This window comes from Neopelma chrysocephalum, unplaced genomic scaffold (assembly GCF_003984885.1).
Source record: "Neopelma chrysocephalum unplaced genomic scaffold, ASM398488v2 Primary Assembly neopelma1_90, whole genome shotgun sequence".
Classification (NCBI taxonomy): Eukaryota; Metazoa; Chordata; class Aves; order Passeriformes; family Pipridae; genus Neopelma; species Neopelma chrysocephalum.
This window is the reverse complement of record NW_020897752.1, coordinates 685,479-695,551: the sequence shown is the minus strand read 5'-3', so window position 1 is coordinate 695,551 and position 10,073 is coordinate 685,479. Positions and strand designations below refer to the sequence as shown.

The 10,073-nt window shown below is 57.5% G+C and overlaps 1 protein-coding gene across 8 annotated transcripts in view; it reads left to right on the top strand.

The window, feature by feature from the left end:
* The window catches only part of ARHGEF10L (Rho guanine nucleotide exchange factor 10 like), a 29,133-nt gene that overhangs the window by 6,468 nt on the left and 12,592 nt on the right, over nucleotides 1–10,073 (top strand). For 5 of the 8 annotated variants that reach the window (XR_003535822.1, XR_003535823.1, XR_003535821.1 and 2 more), the window contains 9 exons: nucleotides 1,674–1,758; nucleotides 2,584–2,775; nucleotides 2,896–2,923; nucleotides 6,230–6,315; nucleotides 6,414–6,497; nucleotides 6,717–6,886; nucleotides 7,296–7,412; nucleotides 8,216–8,324; nucleotides 9,499–9,605. Coding sequence is in view for 1 of the 8 variants with exons in the window: in XM_027693097.1 (XP_027548898.1) it covers nucleotides 1,722–1,758; nucleotides 2,584–2,775; nucleotides 2,896–2,923; nucleotides 6,230–6,315; nucleotides 6,414–6,497; nucleotides 6,717–6,886; nucleotides 7,296–7,412; nucleotides 8,216–8,324; nucleotides 9,499–9,605 (930 nt within the window). In the remaining 7 variants the exon portion in view is untranslated. Of the gene's footprint in view, nucleotides 1–1,673; nucleotides 1,759–2,583; nucleotides 2,776–2,895; nucleotides 2,924–6,229; nucleotides 6,316–6,413; nucleotides 6,498–6,716; nucleotides 6,887–7,295; nucleotides 7,413–7,667; nucleotides 7,788–8,215; nucleotides 8,325–9,498; nucleotides 9,606–10,073 lie in introns of those variants that run through there. The other 3 variants (XR_003535825.1, XR_003535826.1, XR_003535827.1) reach the window with 2 other exon arrangements.

Below are 10,073 nucleotides of genomic sequence, written 5' to 3'. Positions count from 1 at the left end.
GGCAGCAGCTCTTTCCCAGGGTTATTTTTCCCAAGGATTAAGGATTCCAAACTTGCTTTGCTTATTTTTCCTGCAGAAATAAGGGATGTTTTTTTCCCTGTGCTCCTCAACTCTGTGGCAGCTCCTGCTTCCCTCTGGATTCATGGCTCGGGTGGTGCCACGTCCAGAGGGATAAAACCTGGAGCTTGGAAAAGGGGGAAAGCTGGGAATCCCCTGCTCCCAAGCTGGTGGAAAGCAGTTGGGTGACGTGGGAGCTGTTCTGAGCACCAGGAAAAGAATTCCAGGAGGAAAACCAACCATCCCTGGGTCCCTGTCCCAAATAAATCCCAGTTAATGTGTTTATGGAGACAAGGGGCTTGTTGGAAAAGTGGCTGGAAAAGTTCTTGTGGTGGGTCAGGGAGGGGAAAAAGGGATTTTTTCTATTTTTTATGGCTGGAAAAGGGTCAGTTGGGATTTGACTCCGTCTTTTGGTGGGGTTTGGATCGGGAGGGGGTTGGGATTGCTGAGCACTGGGAATCTAGGGGGTCAGACCATCAGCTCGGGCACCTGCCGGGGGTTTAGAGCCCATTTTCCAGTGGGAAATGGGAATCTGGGATGTGATCCCAGACCTCAGCGCCCTCCTGGTCAGCTCCAGACACACAGATACGTGTTTCTATTATAATTCTTCCAGTAATTGTCATTATTGATATATTTTGATCTCTCTCAGTGGCCCTGGAGCTCCGTGAAAACCCAAACCTGGAGCAATTGCAGCTCTGCATTCGTATTTATTACCATTCCTATAATTATTATCATCATTACTATAATTACCATTATTATAAAGATAATTTGGTATTATTTTATATATTTTTATATCTCTCTGTGGCCCTGGAGCTCCATGAAAACCCAAACCTGGAGCAATTCCAGCTCTGCATTTATATTATTATCACTATTATAATTATTATCATCATTATCATGAAATTTTAGGATTATTTGAGATGTTTTCCTGTCTCTCTGTGGCCCTGGAGCTGTTTGTCCCACCTGGAGCAGTTCCTCCCCATCCTGTGCTGCAGCTCCAAGGGATTTTGGTCCAGGGGGAATAAACAAATCCTAAATAAATAGGTCTTAAATCATCCTAAATAAAGAGATTAAATCAACAGCTCCTTTGTTTTGGGATCGCCCTGGCTTTGGGCCTCCCCTTATCCAGCATTTCCCCGGGAAAATGAGGGAGAAACCATCTCTTGGGGGGGTCATGACTCTTTGGAGCAGGGAGACGGCATCCATTGGACATCCTGCTTCCAGCGGGACCAAATTCCCCGGATTTGGTCCCATTTTCCCCTTTCCAACCTCTCAGATGACATTTTGCTCTGCTCCATCATCCCTTGGGAATGGGGGTCCCTGCTCTGACCTTCCTCCTCCTCCTGGTGACCTTCCAGGGCGTCTCTGGTTTCGGGAGCGGATGAGCCATCGATCCCAAGGAGGCTCCTTGGCGCTTCCCGCCCCCGAGACCTTCAATCCTGCAGGATTTGCCATCCATGGGATAAACGTTCCACACAAACCCAGCCCTGGGAGCAGCTCCTGCTTCCTTGTGAGATTTTGCAGTGGCTGGAACTGGATCCCTCACACCTGGAGTCTCCCAGGGATGGATCTGGGGGGCTGAGCTTCCTTTTCAACCCGTTTTTCCTTCTCTCCCGCAGGAGAAACTCAGGGAAGGGCCCGGGCGGAGCATCCGGAGCCCCCTCGCCATGGCCTCGTCTGAGCTGCCCCCCCAGCCTGCAGTAGGTACTGTCACCCCTCTGGAGCTGGGAGCTTTGGGAAGGGGACCCCTATCCTGGGGCAGAAAGGGGGGGGTGTCCTGCATATCCCAGCTGGAGCCTCTTGGAATTCTGAGAACGCTCAGGGCTGTCGGATCTTGCAGTTCTGGGGGGGTGATGCTCTTTCTTCCACCCCTCCTCCATCCCTTTTCCATTCCTGCTTTTTTTGGGAGGAGGGCCCCTATGCTTGGGCAGAAAGGGGGGGGGTTCATCCTGCATATCCCAACTGGAGCCTCTTGGAATGGTCAAAACACTCAGGGCTGTTGGATTTGCAGTTTTGGGGGGGTGATGACTCCCTTCTCCACCCCCCCCTTCTCCATCCCCGTCTTCCCTCCTCCATCCACCCCTTGCTGGGGTATCCTGCATGAATCCCACCTTTTCCATTACCTCCCTCTTCATCTCCCCCTTCCTGGGGAACCCTGAGTGACACTGGATCCCCCCATTCTCCATCCATCCCCCCTCTCCTCCATCCGCCCCCTTCTCCATTCCCTCCTTGCTGGGGGACCCGGAGTGACATTATCTCCTCCTCCATCCTTTCCCCCCCTCCATCCCTCCATCCCTCCATCCATCCCCCCTCTCTCCTCCATCCCCTCTCTCCTCCATTCCCTTCGCTCCTCCTTCCCCCCCTTCTCCATCCCCTCCTTTCTGGGGGACCCGGAGTGACATTGTCTCCCCCCTTTCCCCTCCATCCCCCCTTTCCCCTCCATCCCCCCTTTCCCCTCCATCCCCCCTTTCCCCTCCATCCCCCTTTCCCCCCTTTCCCTCCATCCCGGTGCCGTGTCCCCCCCCCCAGGAGCCGCGGTGCCCCCGGAGCCGGCGGGCGCGGTGCCCGCGGGGGGGGAGGACGTGGGTGAAGCCTTTGCCTTCGAGGACAGCGAGGAGGAGGAGGAGGAGGAGGAAGAGGAGGATCCCGCGGCCCATCCCGGCGGGGCCGTTGTTCTCCGGGCCCCCCCGCGCCGGCGGCGTGGGACCAGCTCCGAGGGGGGTGAGAGCGCAATTCCCGACATTCCCGCCGTGTCCCCGATGTCCCCACGTTGTCCCTGATGTCCCCAGAGGGTCCCCTGGGGGTGCCAACACAGCCTCTCTTTGCTTTTCCTCTCCACAGAGGGGCTGGTGCCGGAGACCCCGGAAGGGTAAGTGGGGGTTTGGTGGGGTTTGGTGGGGGATCGGGGGGATTTGGGAGGGTTTTGGTGCAGTTTTGAGTCCCCTGAAGGATCTTTGGGGTCTGTCCCCTCTGTTTGATGTCTCAGCCTGGCGCTGTGCCTCAGTTTCCCTGACTTTTCCCCATTGCAAGGGCAGGTATCCCTGGGAATTTGGGGTGCACCCCCCAGATCTGGGGATCTGTGAGGGCTTCGGTGAGGTTTTGGGGGGAATTTGGGGGGTTTTGATGTGGTTTTGAGTCCCCTGAAGGATCTTTGGGGTTTGTCCCCTCTGTTTGATGTCCCAGTGTCTCCGTGTAACAAAACAAAACGTTTGCTGAGGGAGGGCAGGATAGAAAAAAACAAACTCCTCCTTCTGAGTTATAACTTCAAAATCAGGAGGCTTCAGGCGAAAAGGTGCGGAAAAGAAAGTAACAGCTCTTTACTAACAAATATATATAAATATATATATATAAATATATATAACAAAACAGAACGAGCTACAACACCGTAACCGAATCTTTCACCGGCACAATTGCGTGTTTTCTGAATTTCTGCCTCGGCGCAGTTACAGCCGCGGACAGCAGGGGGCTGTTCCCGGGGGCTGCGGCGGCACAAAGGGATTTCCCTGGCAAACAGGGCTCCCAGGGATGCCGAAAACGGCAGGGAATTCTCCAAACAGCATCGGTGTAGATCAGCCAGAGAGCAGCTCTTTAGTGAAGGCCTCGAGGTGCACAAGAGTGTCCCGGGGTTTTACCCGGATTTTCCCATTTTCTAGTTCTGATCCACCCAATCCGAGAACTGTCCACCCCCGGATCTCCCCCACCCCCGGATCTCCCCCACCCCCGGCACGGCCTCCCGGGAGTTTAGTCGGAGGTCTCAAGACCCCCTTCTTCCTCATCTTCCTCCTCCTCCCAGCCTTATCTGTGGAGCTCTCCCGAGGTTCCTGGGCCTGCCAGCTTGTTTTGGCTGCAGGGATATCTGATTTTTCCGGTCCAGGGCCACCTGTCCCAAACAAGAAGTGCTTGCTCGAGTCCCTTCCCTCGAGAGGAACGTTAAACAGAACCTGCAGAGTTCAGAAAGTTCGATATGAAGCGTGGGAACGGGATTTGGTGGCTGCCAGCTGCTGTTCTGAGGCGGGAGGGAACTTTAGGGGCACACTAAAAACCCGGATTTAACACAAATCTTACAAATTCCAAGGCATCTCCCACGGGGTGCCGAGGGAGCTCCCTCCTGGCAAACAGGGCTCCCACAGGGCACAGAGGGAGCTGCCCCCATCAAACAGGGCTCCCCTCACGGCACAAAGGGAGCTCCCCCTGCTCTGGGGGCAACCAGGGCTCTGAACATGGCACAGAGGGAGCTCCTTCCAGGCAAACAGGGCTCCCACAGGGCACAGAGGGAGCTGCCCCCTGCTCTGGGAGCAAACAGGGTTCCCACCCTTTCCAAAGGGAATTCCCCCTGGCTGTGGGAGCAATCCTGGATCAGCTCTGGGCCCCTGGGCTGGGGAAGGGGTTCCTGATGGGCAGTAGGAGCAGCAGGAGCAGGCAAGGGGCAAAGAACCAGTGGGAAAGGGGTGGGTGGGCAGAGGGGGGGGCATGGGCAGGCCATGTCCCAGAGCTCTTCTGTGTCCCAGGGCTGTCCCCTGTCCCAGAGCTGTGCCCTGTCCCAGGGCTGTCCCCTGTCCCAGAGCTCTCCCACCCAGCCCCTGCCCGGCTGGCAGGGTCAGGCAGGTTTAACCCCCCATGCTCCTGTTCTTTTCCAGAGATATCCCCCTTCACCCCGGCCTGGTGCCCTGTTTTGGCCACATGAGCTGTTCTGTGCCCAGTTCAGATCCTTGCCCGGGCTGTCCCTCCCTCAGGCCTCAGCAGGAGGAACGGAGGGAGCCCCATCTTGGCAGGAGAAATGGAGGGAACCCCACCTAGGCAGGAGAAGCAGAGGGAGCCCCACCTTTACAGGAAAAACAGAGGGAGCCCCACCTTAGCAGGAGAAGAAGAGGGAGCCCCATCTTTGCAGAGAGAACCACGAGCTGTTTTTCCCCAGGACAGTCGTTCAGGCCCGAGCTAGACAAGCAGGGAAGCCTGATGTTTGTCCTGTCCCAGCAAGGGGTGTTTGTCTTGTCCCAGCAGAGGCTGTTGGGGTGGAATATTCACCAGGAAGTGTGAGACCACAGCACTTGGCCTGGGGCTGAGCCTCAGCTGCCCTGACCTCTCCCCCTTCCCTGCCAGAGGGGCTGCAGGCAGGGGAGCCCTGGGGTTTTGGGGTGCACCTGCAGCCTTGGGGATCTGTGGGAGCTTTAGTGGGATTTTGGGGAGATTTGGTGGGATTTTGGGGTGCTTTGGTGGGGTTTTGAGTCCCTTGAAGGATCTTTGGGGTCTGTCCCCCCTCTTTGATGTCTCAGCCTGGTGCTGAGCCTCAGCTTCCCCAGCTTCTCATCGTTCCAAGGCTCTGCAAGCAGGGGAGCGCCGGTGTTCTGGAATTTGAGGGTGCATCCTGTAACCCTGGGGATCTGTGGGGGCATTGGTGGGGTTTGTGGCGGGTTCTGGTGGGGTTTTCAGTCCCTTGAAGGATCTTTAGGGTCTGTCCCCCCTGTTTGCTGGCCCAGCCTGGTACTGAGCCTCAGTTTCCCCAACTTCTCCCCATTGCAAGGGGAAGGATCTCTGGGATTTTGGGATGCACCCCCCAGCCCTGGGGCTCTGTGAGGGCTTTGGTTTCTCCCCCATCACCTCCAGCTGGAGGAGATGGGGGAGAAACCCCTTGGGATGGTGTTTGAAGGGGCTGGTTTCCTCCTCAGCTGTGGATCTGGGGAGAAAAGCTGGAAATTTGGCTGCAGGGAGGGCTTTTCCCCCTGGCAGAGCAGGAACAGGGTGTGGGGAGAGGGCCAGGATCCCACCAGGAATGGGGGGGACCCTCTCCCTGTGCTCCCCAATGCTGGCACATCCCCTGCCCTGCAGCAGCACACGGACTGAGGCTAAAAAAGCCAATTTTGGGTGTTTTGGATTATCTCTGAATGGTTGTCGGGACCCTCTGGTGTGACCCTGAGACCTGGGACCCCCAAATCCATGAAGAAGCAGATGGGGGAGTGACACAAGCTTTATTTTAGGCCTGTGAACCCCTGGAAAGGGAGTGGGGGTGGGGAGGGGCTTGGCTGCACCCAATTCCAGGGGATGGATTTACACCCGATCCTGGGGGATTTGCACCCAATCCCAAGGGATGGATTTGTACCCGATCCTGGGGGATTTGCACCCAATCCCAAGGGATGGATTTGCAGGCTGGGATGCTCCCTGACCCCCTTCCCCACAGGGCCCCGGTGAGGATGAGCAATGGGGAGGCCGGGGGAGACCCCCCCGTCCGCACCCAGACCTGGAAGCGGGAGAGCATCTGCCGAGGTGGGTCCAAACGCTGGGACAAACCCCCTGGCGAGGCCTGGGAAGGGTTTCTCCAGCCTGGGTGCTGAGCAGGTCCCGGGGGGGTTTGTCCCCCAAAGGTGAGCGGTTTTCCTTCCCGGAGGTGGAGGACGACGTGATCTACGACGACGTTCCCTGCGAAAGCCTGGATGCCGAGCAGGATGGTAGGGACAGACCTTCCCCCTCCCTTTCCCAAGGACTAGGAGGCCGTTTTCCAGCTCTGGATAAACTCAGGGAAGGAGAAGGCCATCCTCGAAGAGGATGTGGAGCGGGATGACTGTGGGAAAACCAGTGGGATTGGGAGGGAGATGTGAGGGTTTGGGGTCCCTGAGGAAGGGAATTTGCCCTCCTGTAAGGAAAAGGAGCCGGATTTTCTTCGGCAGGAGCAGGGAGGGAGCGGAGCCTGATCTATGAGGAGGTGCAGCGAGGAGAGGGCTCCCGGATCAGCGAGGATTTGGGCTGGAGCTCCAGTGAGTTTGAGAGTTACAGCGAGGACTCGGGGGAGGAGACCAAAGCCGAGCCCACCAAGCACCGAGCGTCCTTCCAGCCCAAGGTAACCCTCGCATTGCACCTTTAAGACCATTGTTCTTGTTTTTCCCTGGGTTTGCTTGTCCAAAGGCAGTGGAGCACCAAGCCCAGCTGCTCCCGTGGCTGGTGAAGCCGAGGATGCTGCGCTCGGCCCCCAACTCCGGGGGGTTCATTTCTTTCTGTTCTCCTTCCTTCCCTTTTTCAGTTTTTCCCCTTTTCCTTCTGCATTTGGGCCCTGCTGGAGCCTGGCTGCTGCTTTTCCGTGCACTTGCTCCCTTCCCTGCTCCAGCCAAGCCAGGCTTTTGGGATGGTGCTGCCTGGGCCATGCTGCTCTGGGGGGATTTCTGCTCTTTGTTTGGTTTTTGCTGCTCACCTGGATCTCTTCTCTGCCTCCTCCTCCTCCTCCTCCTCCTGCCTGGTTTGCTTGAGCTCAGCTTTCTCCAGACCTGAATAGACTAAAGGAGAGATACGCCAGGACTAAGAGGGACATCCTGGCTTTAAGAGTTGGGGGGAAGGACATGCAGGAGCTGAAGCAGAAGTACGATTGGAAGGTACTGTCCCTCCTCCATCCCTTGTCCCTTCTCCCCCAAATTTCCCAGGGGGAGGAAAAAAACCTCATGGAATTTATCCAGGCTGAATTCATCCCATTTCATCCCCCCAAAAAGAGAGACAAATTCAGTGAAGCACCTCAAAGCTGCCTCTCATGTCCATCTGTCTTGCAGCTCCCCGTCCTCCAGCTTCCCCAACCGTTGGATTTTGGGGTGTTTCCTTGTTTTTAAGGGGCGTTCGGACGGCGCCGGGTTTCCCACGGGATAGATGGATCTGACAAGGTTTTTTTTCCCCTGATCTGTGGTGGAAATCGGGTGGGGAAGGAGATTTTTGGGAGAACCTTAGTGCAAAGCCTTTCCCAGCCCCAAGCCATCCAGGTATTCCCTGGCTGGAAGTTTGGGCTGAATTGCTGTGATTCGAGGTGGGAAAGGCCGACACTTCCCCCCCTTTGCTGTCCCCCACATGAAATCCCTGCACAAGGAGGGGATGGATGTGCTCCTGCCTCCCTTCCCTCCCTCTGCTTCGCTTGGCTGCATGATCCCATGATCCCGCTTTGCCGGCGCCTGCTTGCACGCGGCCACATCCCTATGGATGGGGCACAGGACGGAGCATCCCTGGTCCTTGGATATGTGCCTCCTCTTCCTGCTGCATGGGAAAACAGGGATGATGCCTGAGGGGATGGTGCCTCTGCATCCGGATCTGGAGTGGAGGATGGTGCCCAAGGGAAGGACACGGCTCCGTCTGGATCCGAGATGGGATCCCGGTGCTGCCTGAGCCTCCCGATCCCTCTCCTCCCCCTCCCCAGATGACCCAGCTGATGAAAGCGGCCAAAAGCGGCACCAAGGACGGTTTGGAGAAGACCAAGATCGCGGTGATGAGGAAGGTGACGTTCCTGCACCGGAAAGAAACCCCAGGTGAGCGGGAAAAGCAACCCCCCCCTTCCCTTTCTGGTGTTTAAAAAAGCCTTTTTTGAGGATATTTTTAAAAATAATCACCAGGAACTCCCATCCCTTTCAGCATTTCCTTTATTTCCCATTTATTTTCTGCATTTTAAGCTTTTCTTTGACTGTTTTCCACTCTTTGCATCCCTGTGCAAACTCGGTCCCTTCTGCTCCTCCTGGCTCCGTATCCCTTTGGGAGCACCCATGGGTGTCCTTGGACACAGAGCAGGATCTTCCCGGGAACACTGAGTTTGGGGGGGGTTTCCTGACTTTCCTGCTGTCACGTAGGGGATGGGGAGCGGAGGAGGCGGGCGGAGGAGGCGGGAAAGCCGCCGCCTTCCCGCCGGAGTTCGCGGGTGTCCCTGGAGCAGCGCGGGGGAGGTACGATCCCGAGGGGCGGCTCCCGCCGGAGCTTCCCGGGGGATCCCGCGTGTGTGTCCCGGCCTGGCTGCGTGTCCCCAACGTGCCTTTGCCTCGCTGGGGTGGGGCTTCGATGCTTCTGGGAGGAGCTGGAGGGATTCCCGTCCCCTGGGAGCATCCCTGGCACGTGGGGATGGGGAGAAGGTGGAGCTGGCTGAGCCGAGGGCGGTGATTTGTCCCGGCCAAAATTAGGGAAGGAAAAAGGTCACCCGGCTGCCAACGCCCTCCCCTCCAGCCCGGCCGGTCCTCCCCCTTCCCGGCTATTTATATCTGCCGGGATGGGCCCGGGGCGGCGGAGGGGCCATGTGGAAGCGGCGGCCGTGCTTCCCTCGGGATGCCTCCTTGGCTCGCTCGCCCTCCTCCTCCTCTGCTGCTTCAGCCTCGGGTGAGGGATCCCTGTGCCTTCCCCTTCCCTGGTTTTCTCTGCCTGCTGCCTATGGCTTCTTATTCCCCATTTTACTTGCTCCGCCTGCCCCCGGAGAGAGGACAAGGGGGCTTTTCCCCCAGCCAGGGTGGGCTTTTGGGAATGGGGACTCTCCTTGTCCTCTCCCTGCTCCCAGCCTGGCTCATCCCGGTGTCTGGTGACTGTGGGTGAGCTCAGGGAGGATGCTGGGATTCAGCTCCAAACCCAAACACACCCCCTGCTACGGAGCTGATGGAGCTCCAGACCCCAAAAAGTTTAAAATTGGGGTTTTTTGGCATTTTGTGGGGTTTTTTTTCCCTGCAGGGGACTCGGAGGAGGAGGACACGGGGTTCCTGGAGGTCACGGTCTCGGACATGAAGCACCCGCCGCCGGAGCTGGGCCCCATGCCCGAGGGGCTGAGCCCACAGCAGGTGGGGTGGGATGGGATGGGGGATTTGGGGGGAATTGGCTCCCCCTGGTCCCGTGACTGAGGAACCAGGGACAGGGCGAGGCAGCATCAAGTGATGCTGTGTCAGCACTTCTGCCCCGGCCGGGCCTGCACCTCCCCCATCCCGGGGTTTGGGGTGGGGGGATCATGGCTGAGCCCCTCATCCCAGTGTTTGGGCTTTGGGACCATCCCAGTGTTTGGGACCATGGCTGAGCCCTCCCCCATCCTGGTATTTGGGTTTGGGACCATCCCAGTGTTTGGGGTTTGGGACCATGGCTGAGCCCCCCACCCCAGTATTTGGATTTGGGACCATCCCAATATTTGGGGTTTGGGACCATGGCTGACCCCCCAACCCCATTATTGGGATTTGGGACCATCCCACCATTTGGGGTTTGGGACCATGACTGAGCCCCCCATCCAGGTATTTGGGGTTTGGGACCATGGCTGAGCT